The 20106-nt window shown below is 32.5% G+C and overlaps 2 protein-coding genes across 3 annotated transcripts; both read left to right on the top strand.

Moving 5' to 3' along the window:
• The first annotated feature begins 9239 nt into the window (after window positions 1–9239).
• On the top strand, window positions 9240–16755 carry LOC18097346 (stigma-specific STIG1-like protein 1). Of its 2 annotated transcripts, XM_052451991.1 has the most exons (3): window positions 9240–9739; window positions 12938–13010; window positions 16586–16755. In XM_052451991.1, the coding sequence occupies exons 1-3, from the start codon at window positions 9385–9387 to the stop codon at window positions 16614–16616; spliced, it is 459 nt and encodes a 152-aa protein (XP_052307951.1). In that variant the 5' UTR covers window positions 9240–9384; the 3' UTR covers window positions 16617–16755. The 2 variants fall into 2 exon arrangements, with proteins under 2 accessions (XP_052307951.1, XP_006383881.3); XM_006383819.3 differs by lacking the exon at window positions 9240–9739 and having other exon boundaries at window positions 12490–13010.
• Window positions 16756–17735: 980 nt separating this feature from the next.
• On the top strand, window positions 17736–19441 carry LOC18097348 (probable pectate lyase 16). The gene is made up of 4 exons (XM_006383821.3): window positions 17736–18454; window positions 18534–18637; window positions 18723–18861; window positions 19074–19441. The coding sequence occupies exons 1-4, from the start codon at window positions 17738–17740 to the stop codon at window positions 19290–19292; spliced, it is 1179 nt and encodes a 392-aa protein (XP_006383883.1). The 5' UTR covers window positions 17736–17737; the 3' UTR covers window positions 19293–19441.
• Window positions 19442–20106: the final 665 nt, after the last annotated feature.

Below are 20106 nucleotides of genomic sequence, written 5' to 3' on the forward strand. Positions count from 1 at the left end.
GCATAACCTTGCAATCACAATTAAGGTATACATATGTGAACGTGAACATAAATATATAGCTAGCATATTATAATTATGATTGTCGAACAATCATCTAAATTTAAAAAATTTAATTGATAAGTGTGATTTTAAAATATAATTTATATTATTTTTTATTATATTATTCAGAATATAAACTTTTTGAATTTAAATTTGCATATATTTACATATATATTAAAGAGGCTCTCCTATCATATTTAAAAATGATTTTAATCTAAAATTTTTAAATAAATTCTGTCGAATACCAATGAAATCAATAAATATTAATGAGAGCAATTAGAGTTTAAGTTTCTAAATGCCAAGCATAAAGATGAATATTACCACGATAGCAAATTGAAATTAAACATTGTTTGATATTGTGGTAATAATTATTTTTCAAAGTGTTTTTATTTAGAAATGAATTGAAATAATATTTTTTTAATTTATTTTTGACATTAACATATCAAAACGATCAAAAAACATAAAAGATAATTAATTTAAAGCAAAAACAATTAAAATATTTTAGAAGCATGGCTAAGCTGCAAAAAAAAAAAATAACACCTTAAAATCTTTTCATCTATATATAGTTATAGAAAAGAAAAGAAAAATACAATGATCTTCCTTTTTTTTTTTTAGTTTTATTGTGAGTCTCAACAGGCCTTTAACTACCCTTCCTTGTTGAAAATTAAACTTGATTTTTGATTTTTCTAAAGAACAGAGAAACCGGTTCATAGGTCGAGAATCGGTCGACCAATTGGATTAAATAAATCGGTTGACCAGTTGAAAAACCATCAATCAATTCAATTGGCAGAATATAATTCATGTTTAAATTAATATTTTTTTGTATTAATTTATTTCTGATTATCTAGGATTTTAAGCTTATAAAAAATTTGTAATTCGACATTATTAGTACAAAAAAGAGAGAGTAACTAAGAAAGTTTAGAGAGAAACACTTAATTAAAAATATAGTTTCCTTTTAATATTTTTTTTTGTTCTTGAGTTTATGACTTTGTATTATTTTTTTAATCTTATATCACATCCAGCTTTCTTCCAACACTTGTAAGATTTGAACATGAGATCCATCGATGGAAATCACAAATTTTGACCATTAGACTATCCCTTCGAGGACATGATATTCCTACTTTGTTCTATAATTTTATGTGGGAAACAGTTGTAAAGTTCAAATAAAGAAAGAGAAAAGTGATACTTAATCAATCTAGCTGCTCAATGGTTTAGCATATGATCAGGCATTTGCTTCAACTCTAAGCAAAACCGCAAGCATCGGTCAAACTAAGCATGTGCATAGGGAAGGTACACAGTATCAAGTAGTTTCTTGTTGATGCAAGTTCATAAGAAAGGAAGTAATGGCTGCATATAGTTTAGTTGCCTACAAAAGTCAGGCTTCATTTACATTTGTCACGGATTATTGGCAACTATCAGAGGAGAAGTTGACGGAGGACTAAAGAGAAGAGAATACAATATCGTTCGCATATCTGCAGCACATGCTTTGGACCTGCTTGTCACCTATGAATGTTCTTGGTCATTGCATATTGCAAGGTAGCCGAACTGTGGAGAAATAAATATCTATGATTTGGAAATAATGAAAAGTCAAAACTTGAATCAAAATCCCAACCCTTATCTTCTGTAAAGGAAATTGTGAGATGCCTTCACGCAATTGCCAAGGTAATTGAAGGAAAGAACGTGCTTCCCTCTCTTTTGACAACTCATTTGCAACAGTAATTCTCATTGTTTTGCTAGGCGTTCACCGTGTAACCAATTGATTACAGGGGCAGCTGACTGTAAGTTTGTATTTTAGCCCGATGTTCTTAAAAGTGTTTTATAATTAAAAATTTATTAAAATATTTATTTAAATTTTTTTATATTAATATATTAAAATTATTCAAAAATATTTTAAAAAAATATTAATTTAATTTTTTAAAAATAAAAAACAATTTTAAAAGAAGATAATTAAGACGCAAAACGTATAAACAATCACCATGCATAAAAATCACTTAAACATGATGCATTTTTAAGCTTTTTTTTTAACCTTCTCTAACTTTTCTTTGAACATTTTTTTTTCAAATAGATAAGATATAATGAGTAATTACATAATCAAAAAGTTAATTTTAGTAATTATTGTTTAACAAGGTACAAAAAATCATATGACAACGAAGAGACTCAAATATTAGCCTGACAAAAGACATTTTACATGTACTCTTACAGCCTTGGTTGGGGCCATATGAGCCCAACACATATCTGAGGTATCCATGTTCAGGAAGTTTCACGTGCACCTATAGATTGATCAACATGTTTTCTATCCTCCATGTTTTAGGTTCTTCTCCTCTTCCCAATTTCCTATTTTTCCTATTTTAGGCACGAAAAAAATAAGTACTTGGCCACTGAAGAAAAGGACCTCCGGATCCACCATTATGGAAAAAAAATTGGAAATTTTTTCCCTAATAGCTTGCTATAAATACCTTCACAGTATCCTTCCTCCCTTCACCGAAAGCTAGCATCATTATTTATAATTACCTTACAAACTCTCAAAAGGTCCCTAGTCATGAAGTCATCAACAACTTTGTTTACCTTGCTAGTGCTTATAGCCTTAGCCAACATTCAATCAGCAACACCAATGGTTAAACAATCCCATGTTAGCATAGAAAAACATAGCACCAATGACCTTCCCTTGCAAAGAGATGAGGAACAACCACATCTCCTTAGAAGTGGTCGTTTCCTAGCTAGTAAAGTGACCATGAAATGTGACAAGTACCCCCCAATTTGTCGTGCCAAAGGAAGTGCTGGGCCTGACTGCTGCAGAAAACAGTGTGTTAATGTGATGTCCGACAAGCTTAATTGTGGCAAGTGTGGCAAAAAATGCAAGTATTCAGAGATGTGTTGTCAAGGGAAGTGTGTTAACCCTTCTGTTGATGAGAAACACTGTGGCAAGTGTAACCAAAAGTGCAAAAAGGGAAGCTCTTGTTTGTATGGATTGTGTAGCTATGCTAATTAATTAGATTTGCATGAGAAATGGAATTCATGGACCTTTAGCAACATCAGATGGGTTAGTCATGTCATGCATGGTCAATAGGATTGTGCTGTGTGTTACCAATAAAGGCAAGCAATCGATTTCGGGTGGGCTAGCTTTTGCCTGGATTTTATGTTGTTGATTTTCAAGTTTATGTAATCATTACTTCTATGAATTTTAATCCAAAATTATGTTTTATACTTCTCTCCTGTGCTCTCCATCAGTCTAGAATTTCTAACCATCGAATATCGATCCGAATTAAGATACCATGTACAAGATTAAGGGCTGTTAACTTGCTTTTTAACTAGATAGTAAAAAAATAATAAAGTTTTTAATTCTTCAAATTAATAAATTGGAAAGCAAAATAGACCTCGAAGCTTGAATTTGTAATTACATTTAAGATCCAAACATCAATCTCAAGTTCCTCAATACCATGCATCACACACAAATCCATGTCAGAAAAACTCAAAATGAATCAAACATTAATAAAACAAAGAGAATTCTCCAAAATTGTCATAACAATTAATTCTTTCTTTAAAATAGATCCTTTTTTGACATTTAAATTCAATCACCCAATTTACTGCCAAGTTTTTTTTTCCATCTAGATCTATACAGAGTGAGGACTTTATAGTCCCGTATGTCAACATGAAAGCTCCTAGTATGCTGCTTCCAATTTTTGTTTTTGATGGTACGAGAGTGTGTTTTCATTTATGTTTGGGTATGTTTTAAAAGTGTATTTGTTTTGAAAAAAATATTTAATTGATATTTTTTAATGTTTTTTTTGATGATTTTAATGTGATGATATCAAAATAAAAAAATTAATTTAATATATTTTTAAGCGAAAATCACTTTTAAAAAACATCTTTCACCACAATACCAAAAACACACCAAGAATATTTGTGTCCGACATTGAGCACTCGGATATGGATATTTGGACACTTCAGTTATGTGAAAATAAATAAAATTTTTTAAACAATAGCCAGGTAAAACATAGGTATACATGTCGACACGAATCTGTGTCAGATATAGGATCTAAAATTTTAAAAAGTCTGAGCAACATAGAGCTAGGGGCGTTGTGTAGCCATTGATGAGGCCACCATCATCTAAGCATGATTAGTTGACCCAAATCTTCTACTTAGATTGGTTGTACTATTAAAAATACTTTATAGTATCCATCCTATTGAGCACCAATCATCTAAGATAAAACACTTATGGAATCATAATCAAACACCCAAGAAAGCATGCCATATAGATTATAAGAGAGGCTATTAGTCTTGTTTGATTTGGTTGTTAAGAGGTTGTCAGTCTTATTTCATAGGGCTTCTGTCTCTGGTTATTTTCAGGGTATAGAATATGCGAACAAGGAATATATTAATCATCAATAATATAGAGATAATACTTTGGTGTTTGTGCAAAATAACCACAACTCATTAATGAATGCGAAGAGGATCTTATGGTAGTTTGAATTGGCATCAGGTCCGTGAACTAATTTCCATAAAAGCTATCTTGTAGGGATCAATCTTGATGAAGACTACACAACCAGAATGGCAAATGTAATTTATTATTAATGGGACACTACCATTTATATACTTAGGTCTTTCATTGGGCGCATATCCAAAAAGATTATCAACATGGAAAGTAGTGATTACTAAGATCTATAATAGATTGGGAATGTGGAAATAAAGGCAACTAAGCATGGTAGGGCGAGTTTTGTCTTCTTAAAATTGTTCTTTAATCTCTTCCATTGTATTACATGTCTATCTTTTTCATGCCTAAGGGTGTAGCTGGTATGGTTACCATAATTCAATGAATGTTTTTATGGGTTGGTGTATCTACTGATAAGAGGATTTGTAAGGTAGCTTGGCATATAGTTGCTAGAGAAACAAACAGAGGTGGATTGGGTATAGGCTCTTTAATAGGAAAGAATAAGGACATGCTTTTTAAATAACTTTGTAGGTTAGGAGAACATACTGATGGGGGCTGACAACAACTAATCACCAACATATATCAACCTTTTTTTATCAATGAATTTCCATTGTTTAAAGCACTTTTATCACCAAAATCTACTGCTATTTATTCCATTATCAATAGCGATAATGCAGTATCATCTTTGTTGAAGTAAAACTGATGTTTCAAATAGCTTAAGTGTTTGAAACATACTTAGACGCAAACCCAATGATGTTGAGTTTAACAGCTTTCCAAACCCATGTCTATTTGGGTTCAGCACATAGCTGAACCTAAGAATGTTAGGTATGTTAACTTGTTAGATTTATGTTTACTTGGACTTAGTGCTAAGCTGAACCTAGAAATATTGGGCTTGAAAGCAAGCTAGACCTATATCATCTGGGCTTGACATTCTAAGTATCCTAGGTATGTTAGGTTTATTACCTTGCCTTTAACCCTTTTAGATATGATCTTAATTAAAATTTAAAAATAACATGTTTGGTTTTTTAATGGAAGAACCATCAACCAATTCGTGGTTACTTCGAGTTAATTGAAACCTAAACATTGTTAGCATTTGTCCATCTTCTAAGTAAATCAGATCATATATATGTGAAAAGGGCTCATTAGTAAACTTAATCTAGCAGGCTACTACGTGCAAGATTAAAGAGAATATATAGTCCTAATTTGGTGAAAAATTGTTGAATATCAAGCTGTTTCTAGCCAGCTGAAGAGACCACAGAGTTGAGTAGAAAATTAGGTACTAAAGTTTGCGATGCAATTGACCCTGCTAAAAAAAAAATTCCATTGATAAGGAAATCATCAACCAAGCCTAAAATCACCCAAACAAAACCACATTATAACAGCATAATCTTGTGTTTCATTGCAAAACGAACATCAAACATTGTAGTCAAAGATACAAATACTCTTGTAGTCACTTTAAGTTACTATATAAAAAAAAAACCCATAATATTGTTGAAACTGGACTCAAAATGAGCATTCATTTCTATTATATCCATATCATACTTATTACTTATGAGATAAGTTTTTTAGATATTTATTATATGAGATACTCATGTCTTATATCCTATCCAATGAGTTTTAGTATTCATTATATTCTAAGAATTATTTATTATTCAACATAAAATAATACACACACACACACAATTAAAAAAATAATATGATTAGCAAGTAGATAAAACTAAAATCTATTTCTAATAAAAATTAGCAATATAATCAACTTTTTTTTTATTTTTTAGTTTCAATGATGTTTTAGTCAATTATTTTTTAAAATTCACCTCTTAATATTTTAATTTGAAAATGAAGAAGTCTTGCAACACTAAGGAGTGTATATATAGTCGGTTATGGAGAAACTTGAGGGTATTTGGAAGGAATGTGAATATGTGACATTAAGTTTGATGAGAAATTTTAATTAGTTAAAAAGCTAGCATTTATGGCTACAAATCTCCGAATTTGGAACAGACAAGAGTTTGACAATCAGGACTCAAAACTACTGTTGCATCAGCATGAAATTCAAACCAGTGAGAATATAACGGAGGATAGGCATCTTAGAAATGATGAATGTTCTGAGCTGCAAATATTATGATCTAAGCAGTGAGACGTAAGTAAGTGTATGAGATCAATTTGGCGTAAAAAATCATGACAGACCTCGTGTAAGCTTGGGGATAAGAACACAAAATTCTTGCACATGACAACTAGTACTCGAAGAGGCATAAACTTTATCAATCAAATCAAATATAATGATAAACTACATACCTCTTCGATAGACATTAAGGAGGCGGTAACTTTTTACTTTTCAAGTTTGTTCACTAATGACACTACTAGAAGAGCTACAGTGGGACCACTTGGGTTCACCAAACTCTCTACACAACGGGTTCACGTTCACCTTCTACAAGACAATATAACATATGATAGGGCCTGACATTTTTGATATGGTACATGAATCTTTAGGCTTAGAAAATTACCAAAAAGGGTTAATGTCTCTCATGTAGTTTTGGTCCCGAAAACAAAATTGCCTATTAAATTTTCAAAGTATAGGTCAATAAGTTCAATGTATGGCTTGTACAAAACTGTTGGAAAATTGTTATCCAACAGATTGAGACAGGTTATGTCTAGCATTATTAGTGCTAACCAGACAACTTTCATCTTTGGTAGGCAAATCTTAGATGGCTTCATCATAGCAAATACTTCATCCACCTATTTCAGAAACATGGCAATACATAAATTCTCTCATCAGCACAGACTTTGCAATTAGAGAGGCTTTGAAGAATAATTGTTGGTATCGGGTTGGCAATGACAGACACATCCACTTCTAGACAAATAATGGTTATCTTATGGGATGTTAAAAGATCTTTATCCACGCCTATTTTCCTTGTCCACAACACCTTTATCATGCTTGCTAGATATGGGGGAGTACGTCTCAGCTTAGTGGCAGTGGAGGCCATACTGGAAAAGATGCATACGACCATTAAAAGAGGAGCAGTTACAGAGTATGACTCAACTGCTAGTAGGTATAACTTTGCATAAAAACAGAGCTGATACAAGAATGTGGGGAGGAGAAGCAACTAGTGTTTATACTATCTAGTCCGGAAGTGATTTAATTGATAGCATCTATTATCCAGGAAACTTCCCTTACTCTTCCCTCTTGTGGAAAGGATTTTCGACACCGAAGATCAAAATGTTCATATGACTGTTACTGCATGGCAGAGTGTGTACTAAAGCCTTCCTAGCACATCATCATTTGATACATCCCAGCCAAGAAATATATCCCTTTTGTGAACATGAAACAAAACGTGATAATCATCTTTTCCTTCATTGCTACCACAGTGAAGTTTGTGGTAACAATTTCAGAATTGGTTTGGCACCTCTAGGTGCATGCCGAATAGAATAGATCAAATCATCAACCAATGGTTGGACATGGCAAAAGACAAGTTCCAGTAAAGTGCCTTAATGATGTTATTGTATGGCATTTTATGGGGGTATTTGGACTACAAGAAACAAGCTGATATTTGAAGATAAAATACCATATTGGAATGCACAGTTTTAGCCCATTCTCCCCCTTCTTACACTTTAGTTAAAGGTTTGGAATAATAATTTTACATACACAGGGAATGATTTAATTAGAGGCCTTGACGGTATTTTATTATGGACTAATAAGTGACGTGTTCTTGGTTTAGAAGCTTATCAGTACTTTTTTTTTATACATCCTTTAATGTTTTGAATTCTAGTTTACCACTCCTCTCTTTTATTTCCCTCTCACTCACATATTTTTTCAAGTTTCAAACAGTGGTAGATCATCCATGCGTGCTTAATTTCTCGTGTGTGGATCTAATGCAACCCAAAATATTGAGATATTCAATTAAGGTTTTTACATTTCAGGTGCTTGTTGATCCCTAGTTTTTGACGAAAACAATCGAACCACTTGGTCATACTGGTGAGCTAGAAACTTAAGATACAAATTAAAATAATGTTCTCTAACAATCCTGATGAAGGTCAACGAGAGACTATGTGGAAGTGCTCCCGTAACGGTTTTTCAAGTTCGTCAAACGCGCAGGGTTCCTTGTACGATTTGCTTGAGAAAAATGAAACAAGAAAGGTCAGCTAAAGATGCTTGCTGAAAAAGGACTCTAATAATCTGTGTTGACATATAATTATGGTAGCAAAAAGTTACAATTATCCTTGCCTTTTCCTATTTTATATCATGCATATGCATGTACTTGACAAGAATGAAATCAATTACTAATTATTTTAAGTTTTTAACACTCCGACCAGCTCGGTGAATTGACATGCGCGTTGATCCGAAACCTAAAACAGCTTAGATTGAAGAAGAAGAAAATTTATCTAATTGACATGATAATTTAATTGATCCAACCAAACTCAAGCTTCATCGAAACACAATCATTAATTTACTAACTTTTTTTTTAATTATTTTTTTAATCAACTTAATTGAATTCATACGGTTAAACCTGATCTCTCCTGTAATCAAGGGCTTGCCCAGTCAATCATCTGATGGAGTTTTAAAACTATGCCAATAGGTGACTCACCTACCTAATTCAAGACCTAATTTAAAATATATTATTCTTTCAAAGCCTAACTTGGTTTACTACTTGATTTTTTGATATAACTTGGAAAAAAAAGTTGAATAAGACCACTCCACTACTAGCACACAACATGAGAAACCATGCAATTTCCTTTCAAATTCGACTCGTTTTCATACGATGAGGAACCCTTTATAAATACCTCATCAAAGCCTTCATTCTTCTCCATTAAATCATCCATATCTTAACCCCTCTCAATCTCTCCTCCATCAATACTTCAATATCTTCTTGAGGTATACACATTTTACTTGCCTAGCTCGATTAATTTCTAATACACACAACATGAAGTATCTTAAGATATTCTTTTTGCTAGCTATGCTCATGTCTTTAGCCATTATTCTTTCTGCTACAACGCCTGAGGAAGAATCATTCCTTGACTTTGATAACGAAGATGAGGAAAATTCTGATCTTCCACAGCTTGAGAACCAAGAAACAACTTCATCTTTACGAGGGGCAAACCGCTTTCTGGCCCAGACCCGGGCTGTCATGACATGTGACAAGTACCCTAGAGCTTGTCGTGCTAAGGGCAGCCCCGGACCAGATTGTTGCAAGAAGAAGTGTGTGAATGTGATGACAGACAAGCTCAACTGTGGCATGTGTGGTAAGAAGTGCAAGTATCCGGAGATTTGCTGCAAAGGTCAGTGTGTGAACCCGATGTCTAACAAGAAAAACTGTGGGGGCTGCAGCAACAAGTGCAAGAAAGGGAGTACATGTCAGTATGGAATGTGCAGCTATGCATAGAAATCCATGGCTCCATGCATGCTCGTATATATCTACTTGATCTGGGACCAAACAAGTAGAGATTTGCAGCTTAAATTGAATTTGATTGTAGTAGAAACAGCTACATCTATACATATGTAGTTAGTAGCATAGTAGTTTGGGCAAGGAAAAAAGGCGAACCATCTTCCGTTAATAATCGGCTTCGCTAGCTGGGGTTTTATTTATTCTTTCAATTCAATGCCATATTGTAAGAAGGGATATATATATATATATCCTTAATTCTTGATTTGTTTCAAGTTAATTTTTCTATATAAGGTTTATAGTTAGTATTTTTCGTTTTTTCATTTTTCTACTATTTATTATATTTATTTTGGATTAATATCTTGGATTCTCGGATTAATTATTTAACGATATTCAAATATTGAGTTTAAACGGATAATTCAAGTCAATTCATAGGTTGAATTAACATTTACACACACACACACATATATATATATATGATATTTGAAGAAATCCTTACAAATGAATTTTCCTAAAAATATATGTCTATGTGCTTGTATTATATATTAATGATTTAAGATTTAATAAAAGAAAGGCGATGTAGCACAACAACAAGATAAATGAAATATTAATGGAAACGACGTTGCTACTATAATTAATGTTTTCATTCCCTTCTCTATTTTCTTCTTGTTTTCAAATAAAGAAAAAAAAAAACAATTTGTCTGTCTTCATTTTTTACTTTTATCTCAAATCTTCTTCCCTCATTTGTTCATTTTTAATTGCTTGCACTTTTTTAAGTTCATCACCCTCTAAATTAAAAAATAATATAAATTATATTATATAATTTATAATTTACAATTTGTCTGTAACGGTATTTCAAGTTTGTCAAACAATTGCTTGAGAAAAATGGAACAAGAAACGTGGGCTAAAGATGTGTTGCCGAAAAGGAGTCAAATAATTTGTGTTGACACATCATAGCGGCCGGCAAGTTCTAATAAGCAATTATTTAATAAAAATAATTATTAGCAATCATAGTATACCTTGTAAAAATGGAACAAGAAACATGAGATAAAATTCATTATTTTTTTGTTTGTGATGGCTGTTGTTATTCATTTTTGCTTCCCCATATAAACAAAAAAAAATATATAAAAATAAAAAATGTTGGAAGAAAATAAAAATATATATATCATTTAAAAGAATATACTAGAACGCTTAGAAAATTATCAAAATTTGGTTAAAGAAGATCAAAATATATAAGATTGAAAAATCTAACAGTATATTTTTTACTGATGAAAGCTCTAATTGGATGTTTAAGGACTCAATTGGAATTTTTCAAGGTTTAATTGAATTTATTGAGAGCTTAATTGCAAGACAAAATGATTTTTGAAGTCAATTTAGGCTTTAATTGGAAGAAATTATAATCTAGGGGTTGAATTGTAATTTTTAAGAGTTAATTTGGTCAAATCAGAAGGCTTAATTGCTTAAATATTAAAGTTTGATAGACAATTAGAGACTTAATTTAAGAAATTCAAAGTCAATGGCCAAATTGAAAAATATGAGCAAATGTAGGGGCTGAAATGGACCAAATCAGGGGTCAAATTGAAGAAATTAGAAGTTTGTTGGTTAATTAAGGGTCAAAATGCACAAATTCAGAACCAAAGACAAATGAAAATAGTGGTCAATTTTGGGACTAACAATTGAGTTTGAGAAGGGTGAAATTGCATGGAATTAAGAGTTTTGAAGTCAATTAAGGATGCAATTAAAAGCAATTAGAAGAACAAGGACTAAAATAAAATTTGTCTAATTTCTAAAAATTTAACCCAAACAACATATCATTCAGCATCTGTTTCATCTTTTTCCTTGACAGTTTATTAATTATTTTGGTCCAGATAAGGGGATGAAGCTTTGTGTATGTTGACAGTAAAAAGGAGAGCTAGGATGAAGAAAGGTTAAAGATGGGCTCTTCACAGGCGAAGGTGGCAGCGCTAAGTTGTAAAGATGGGGTCTAGAGTTTTTTTAATTTAGTGTCTTTTGAGATAGCGTGTGGTGGAAATAAATAATTCATTGTGTGCTTTATAGAACTAACTTGGAGGTAAATCAAAGAAATATGGACTCTTGAATTGAGAATATTGATTATGGACCATTTGATTAAAAATTGGGTTGTTTAACAGATAATTTTTAATTTTCAAATTGGTCCTTACCCTTTCATAATTATAATTATATCACTAAAAAAATTAATGTTTTATTTATTTATTTTTGAAACACGAAAATGATTATGAAATGACTGTAAATTAGCCAAACCATGTCTCAAAAATTTTGATTTTGATTTTGATTTTTTATTTTTAAAAGAAATTTTTGAGTTAAAAAATGTGGCATGACAAATGATAGCAAATAGATAGTATGAAGAGAAGACTTAATTGCCTACCGTCGTCTGATTTCTCTTCCAATTTATACCTAATTTAACATATAATATTCTTTAAAAACCTAACTTGGTTTACCTTGGGAGAGTTTGACGAAAACAATTCTCCTGAGGCCGTTGAATAAGACCACTCCACTAATAGCACACAATTTGAGACGCCATACAATTTTCTATAATCAAAGAGCCTCCTGTAATTTCTTCTCTATAAATACCTTCCAGTTCTCCTTTCTTCTCCATCCGAAGCATACTATATCTTCACCACTCTCCTTGATCAATATTTTTCATCGCTTTCAACTACATTTTACTTGCGCGGTCACTATAACACACACAACATGAAGCTTCTTGATATATTTTTTGTCCTAGCAATTATCATGGCTTTAGCCGTTTCTCTTACTGCTACACCATCTGAGGAAGATCAATCGTCTCTTGACTTCAGTGAAAATGAAGATGAGGAAAACTTTGATCTTCCTTGGCTTGAGAGCCAAGAAACAACTTCATCTCTGCGAGGGGCAAACCGGTTTCTAGCTCAGAAAATTCGGGCTGTCATGACGTGTGACAAGTACCCGAGAGCTTGTCGTGCTAAGGGCAGTCCCGGGCCGGATTGCTGCAAGAAGAAGTGTGTGAATGTGATGACAGACAGGCTCAACTGTGGAATGTGTGGTAAGAAGTGCAAGTATCCTGAGATTTGCTGCAAAGGGCAGTGTGTGAACCCGATGTCTAACAAGAAAAACTGTGGGGGCTGCAGCAACAAGTGCAAGAAAGGGAGTAAATGTCAGTATGGAATGTGCAGCTATGCATAGAAACGCAGGGTGCTATGCTTATATATCCATATCTGATAATGGACCCAAACAAGATTGAACAAGTAGATATTTGTAGCTTAAATTCATTTGCGTCGATGGAGCTTCGTATATCTTTTTTGGGGTTTATTTATTCTTTCGATTCAACACCATAATGTAAGAAGGGATATGTCCTTCACTATTGATTCATTTCAAGATATATAGTTTTTCCTAATCATGAAGTGTATTTGCTGCCATATATGTTTTCTTAATTTTGTGTGTTTCCATTATTTTTGTTCTGGAATTTCTAAGTGTGAGTAATATAACAGCAGAAAGGGGAATTAATGATAATAATTTTTATGTTTTTTTTTTTAAAAAAATCCATTTTCCAGCACGAGAAAAGAAGCCCATGATCAGTTTTTTTTATAAAAAAAAAGTAGTCGAGGAAATTAAATTTTTTTCACCAAGGAATGTGAGATCTAAGTGATGTTTATTTTACTTAACATATATTTCAAACCTTAAAAAAGATCTTCTATATATATATATTAGGAAAAGTGACCTCTAATCTTGCTAATATTTATATTCTTTACCACTGGAGAGGAAAGAAAGAATGAGAGAGGTTGTATGTTTGTGAAGGGACAAGTATATAAAAGATAAAAATATATTTGATTGTACGGATAAAAATAAAAATAAAAAATAAATCTATTTTTAAAATAAATTAAGAGTAAATTTATTGTCTTCTTCTCTTGTGTTTCGAGATAATAAAATAAAAATTATTTAAAAGTATCTATAACTTTGTATATTTCCTTTGTTAGAAAGGTGAGAGGGAACATAATAAAATGAAAAGGGGATGGAAAAAAAATCTCTCTTTAGATCCAAAAAGAAAATAATCTAATTTGGAGAGAAAAATTAATTTAAATAATTTGGTTTTCAAATTTATAAATTATTCATTTTGAATTTAAATCTAACATCTAAAACTAAACTAAAGGAATATTGTTGAATAAATATATTCTCATTTTTAAAATAAGGAAAAACATCTTTTCTTTATTTTCATAATCTTTTCAATTTTAATGCCTAAAAACATTTATATCTTCCTTTATTCTCTTTCTATATATGTTCTTTGTTTTTAATTTCTATCTTTAAGGTAGTGTTTGATTACTACAAGAACTAAAATGACATAAGCTTATGAGAAAGTAGAGCGCCATCTGCTTCCTGAAAAGAATTGTTTGAATCCTCAAACAAAAAAGTAACACACTAGAATCCACGAGTTTAGATAATAAAATTCTCAGAAGAATTTTGTTTATTGATTCAAAAGTACCCTACAATGAAAGAAAAAGCACATTTTATATAAGCTGCAAAATTAACCTAATTCGGTTAGGACTATAACTATTTAGGAAAGAAATAACTGAAATAAGGAAAAATACTAAAATTCCCAAAAGTAAATAAATTTATTATATTAAGGTATAAATCAAAAGTTCTAAATTTAGGAAATAATCTGGCAAAAGGGTCATTCTAATAGCAACTGCAGCTCCTGATTTTGTTTCTGAAACTTTCTCTGCAATTTGTTCTACATCATAAAATGATATGTCCCATTATCCTTTTTTATTTTATGAAATGGTAGTGATTCACTTTAAAACTATTATAAAAACAAATTCATTTTATATTTATATATATCTTTGTTTCTTCAATCAAATATTTTCTTATTTTTTCTATATCTATCTCTTTTATTATTATCATTAGACACTAAGCAAATACAGTATAAATAACATTTTTAAAGTTTAAAATAATTAAACATGGTTTAATTATCCATAGTTGGTTCCAATTCAACCCAAAATTCCGAATTCCGAATTAAATTTAAGTCATTTTAGATTTTTTATTAAAAAAATTAAATTTGCGGTTCTATTTTTATAAGCTGGTTTCATATAAGATAGATAAAAAATTATAATTTCTTGATTATTTTTTCTTGAGGGTTATTTATTTTATAAATTAACATGCTTAAAATTGAGTTGGATTCAATCCAAAAGAATGGAACCAAATTGCCACATGGTTGGGCTAGAAGCTTAAGATATGAAGAGAATGTAGTCTAACAATCTTGGACAAGGTCGAAAGAAAGACTATGAGAAAGTGCCCCCATAACGGTTTTTCAAGTTTGTCAAAGACGCGACGGGGTTCCTTGTACGGTTTTGAGTTGTAAGAAATACTAAACAATTAGCTGTAACCCACCATCTCTCTCCACAGTGCCCCTCCCCTCCCTAAGAGTTGAATTTTTTTATTTTTTTTGAAAGGAGGTGATGAGATGAGCTACAAATTAAAAACCTTAATGAAATCCAAATCCCATATGTATAATTGTTAAAATAAAAAAGTTTATTGGTCTTGGATTCGATTTTTTTTCATCATTTATTTATCTCCCTTTAAAATAGATATAAAAAATAACTACTCATACTTATTTATCCAAATAAACACCGCAAAATGTTCTTTTAATTTCTATAATTTTTCGAATAAATTAACAAATCAGCCAGGAGTTCTTGTGGTATTAAATCCATGTGTTCATAACGATAAACAAGATAGATCTTGCTAGTTGCTACCTATCGTCATCGTCATTGTGGTAATAATTATATATCCTTAATTGCTTTTTTCCATCAATTTTACATCATGCATGACTTGTCATTTGTCAGGAAGTAAGGAACAACATTATATATAATATAGTGTTTGCTTGCAAATATATTTCGGCTACGTGAAAGAAATTGATAACTATAGATGTATATGAAGAGGAGACCTGCCTACCTAATCCAAGTCGTATAATTTCTCATCCAATTTAGACCTAACTTAACATCTAATATTCTTTAAAAGCCTAACTTGGCTTACCTTGAGTTTGACAAGAACTAGGCCGACGTTGAATAAGACCACTCCACTAACAGCATACCATATGATGAGAAACCATGCAATTGCCTATAACCAAAGAGGAGCCTAGCTCCTTGATCAGTTTCTTCTCTATAAATACCTCTGCAATTCTCCATTCTTCTACATCCAAACCATTTATATCTACACCATTCTTCTTAATCAACAGCTCTTCACCATATATTTCAAGCTATCTTTTACTGCGTACACATTATATAACACACACACACACCATGAAGTTTCTTAAGATATTCTTTTTACTAGCAATGGTACTCGGGTGTTTAGCCATTACTCTTTCTGCTACACCGTCTGAGGAAGATCAATCGTCTCTTGACTTCATTAATAATGATGACGAGGGAAATTCTGATCTTCCCTGGCCAGAGAACGAAGAAACAACTTCATCTTTACGAGGGGCAAACCGCTTTCTGGCCCAGACCCGGGCTGTCATGACATGTGACAAGTACCCTAGGGTTTGTCGTGTCATTGGCAGCCCCGGACCAGATTGCTGCAAGAAGAAGTGTGTGAATGTGATAACAGACAGACTCAACTGTGGCATGTGTGGTAACAAGTGCAAGTATCCTGAGATTTGCTGCAAGGGGCAGTGTGTGAACCCGATGTCTAACAAGAAAAACTGTGGGGGCTGCAGCAACAAGTGCAAGAAAGGGAGTACATGTCAGTATGGAATGTGCAGCTATGCATAGAAATTGTTCCATGAGATTTGTTTATTATTTGTAAATGTAAGAGGGATACGTACCCTTAATTCTTAATTTATTTCATGTTGATCATATTCACTTGCTTGTGTAAGCAAGTTTAGTTTAATTAATGATTCCTTTTTCGGTATTTTCCTTTAATAAATGAATTAAGATTTGAGTTATAGTTATAAAATAATATTTAAGAAAGAGATTTTCTTGTTGTAGAGTCCAAAACTCAGTGAAGCTTTTAATTTATTAAAATTAAAGATTTCTCCAGCTAGTAAGTATGACTATGGCATGAAAATTTACTATTATTAAGTGGTTAATGTTTTTATATCAAAGGGATCTTCCTTGACTCTTTCGGAGAAACCTTAAATTAGCTTTAATCATATTACCTAATTGAGATCAAAAACAAAATATTTATCAATTGGGTCTCACATGTTTCTGATATTTTCAATTAGATTGTACATAATACCAATTTTTATATATTAGTTTTTCACGAATACATTTTGAAAATCTCATCATTTATAGCATAAATATACATATTAGACGAAATAATATTAATAATTAAGCATTTAGAAAAGGACTCGATTAAGAATTATTTAAAACATTTTAGACCCAATTAAATTTTTTTAGTATTTTATTTTGATATATTAATTTTAATTTTTTAAAAAACTATTTTAATATATTTTGAAATAAAAATATTTAGACTTTACTATTAGGATACATGTTTCTAGCTAACAAATCTATATATTGTATTAAGAACCTTATGTATGTAACAGCCGTAAAGGAGAAAGAGATGCAAGGTAAAAAGGGCCACGTCAAGAAGTAGCAAATCTATATAATATAAATATTTCTCCAAGAACATTCTTCTCATGTGATGTGACTCGAATCAAGGAATATATTGATGAAGATCCTTGATAAATTGTATATCATGATCTCCCCATAATATATCTACATTGAAGGCTTTGGATTGGCTAGGCAATGACTTTGATCTCTTGAAACGTCCACGTTTTGTCTAGCCATCAAAATCCTAACAAACAACCTAACCAAATCGTGTTAACCACCTTCTTGTATCTTCTTTATATAATCCCCTTGTTTTATCCATTTGTAGCACCCAACCACAAACGATGGCCTCGCTAGCTCACGTCCTGTTGCTTTCATGTCTTGCTACATTCTGTGCTTCAACCTTGCAGGGTGATTCACTTAACTACAAGCCTAAAGCCTTATCAAGCTATCTTCCAAGAAATTATAAGAAAGTCCTGAATACCATAGACTCATGTTGGCGGACGGAGTCCGATTGGGCTACCAATCGTCGTGCTTTGGCCGATTGTGCTGTGGGATTTGGCCAGGCTGCAATCGGAGGGAAATGTGGGAAAACATACGTTGTCACTACTCCGGATGATGATCCGACAAATCCGAAACCAGGCACGCTTCGGTATGGTGCTATCCGGACTGAGCCTCTTTGGATCATTTTTGCCAGAGACATGGTTATTACACTCGAAAATGAGCTTATGATAAATAGTTACAAGACTATAGATGGGAGAGGTGCTAACGTCGAGATTACAGGCGGGCCGTGCCTAAAAATTGAATATGTTAGCCATGTTATCATACATGGGATTAGCATTCATGACTGTAAGCCAGGTAAAAGGGGGCTTGTTAGGAGTAGTCCGACGCACGTTGGTGAACGCCGAGGTGCTGACGGAGATGCCATTGCCATTTCTGCATCGTCTAATATTTGGATTGACCATTGCTATCTCGCTCGCTGCATGGATGGCCTAATTGATGTGATTCATGCTACCACTGCTGTCACTATCTCTAACAACTATTTCACCGAGCATGATAAGGTAAGAAGAAAACGTTTCCCCTCATTAGCCCTAGCTTAAAATTTCCGATCACGATCACTAACCAATTTGGTACTAACAGGTGATGCTGCTAGGACACAACGATAAATACACTGAGGATCAAGTTATGAAAGTAACAGTCGTCTTCAATCATTTTGGCCCTAAACTCAATCAAAGAATGCCAAGGTGAGTTGATTTATATATTATTAAAATCCCATGACATTTATCGCTTCAAATCTAATGCAAAAATTGTGTTCAAAATTAAACGCAGAGTAAGGTTTGGTTATGCCCACGTTGCCAACAACAGATATGATAAATGGCAAATGTATGCCATTGGCGGCAGTGCTGGTTCAACCATATTCAGTGAAGGGAACTACTTCATTGCTCCTGACATTTCCTATGCCAAAGAGGTGTGCATATTTTTTTCTAATAAGAGAAATTATTACATGGACTTGCTTCATTGTTTTTGTTCAATGCACCAACCAATTACAGACTGTAAGGTTCATTAATGCTTCGACAAGCTAAAGCTATTTTAATCCAACGTACTAGATTCATGTAAAACTTTTGTTGTCTTTTATTAGCAAGTAGCACTTACTACGAAAAAAATGTATTATGCCTGTAGGTTACCAAGAGAGAGGTTTATGGTGGTTGGAAGAATTGGAAGTGGAGGTCCTCCAAGGATGTATTTATGAACGATGCTTATTTTGTCCAATCTGGATATGGAAGGTGTGCACCACGTTATTCCAAAGCTCAGTCCTTCACAGTTTCTCCAGGAGCTATGGCTCCTGCTTTGACATCTGATGCAGGCCCTTTAAGCTGTGTTGTTGGTGAAGCATGTTGACACAAGGGACAAGCCATTTTCTAGGCCAGTATAGCCTACTTGTTCTTTACAATAAATATTTCTTTAGATTTCTTTTATTGTAATGAGCATTTGCCGTTGTTTTTTAATGGGTTAATTGTAATAGAAATTTGAATCCTTTTTTCTTTAAACAGATAGTAATTTGTATCATGGTCATCCTACCATCTATAATTAGAGAAATGAAAGTTTCTATATTGGAGTCCAAACGGATTGGAGGGCAAAATCGAATGTTAAAATTAGAACCTAGATATATAATTAAAGATCCATATAATAAGATAGAGATCATTGTTTATAAACTTATTATACCTTATTGCCGCAATAAGAGATCAGATCATATGTAGCGACAAATTATCAGAGATCAGACAAAAATTCTTGCCATATCTAATGCACACTTGGAATGATTTAGTAGATTTTCCGAGCTTTATTTATAATTTCAGAGTAGACTTGCTATGTCAGTGAGTTTTTTTTTTCTTTGGGATAAACAAGTCAACCAGCTTGAGCTCGTGCAACCACGTTTTGTCTAGCACCAAATTCTTACCAAAATTCATAACCTAAAATACAAATCAACTTCTTTAGCCTCTAGATTGTGTGACCCTCCTTCTCTTGTTCTATAAAATTTTCTTCTTTTATCCATTTTCTTGAATCATCAATCACTCTAGCCATGGCCTCGCTATGAAAGTAACCATGGCTTAATTTCAACCGTTTTAGCTCGACTTATTAAGAGGATGCCAAAGGTAGGAGAAACAATACATTTAGAGAAATAGAAAAACGAGGCATTGTTTTGTGATAGTTATAA

This window comes from Populus trichocarpa, chromosome 4 (genome assembly GCF_000002775.5).
Source record: "Populus trichocarpa isolate Nisqually-1 chromosome 4, P.trichocarpa_v4.1, whole genome shotgun sequence".
In the NCBI taxonomy this organism is placed as follows: domain Eukaryota; kingdom Viridiplantae; phylum Streptophyta; class Magnoliopsida; order Malpighiales; family Salicaceae; genus Populus; species Populus trichocarpa.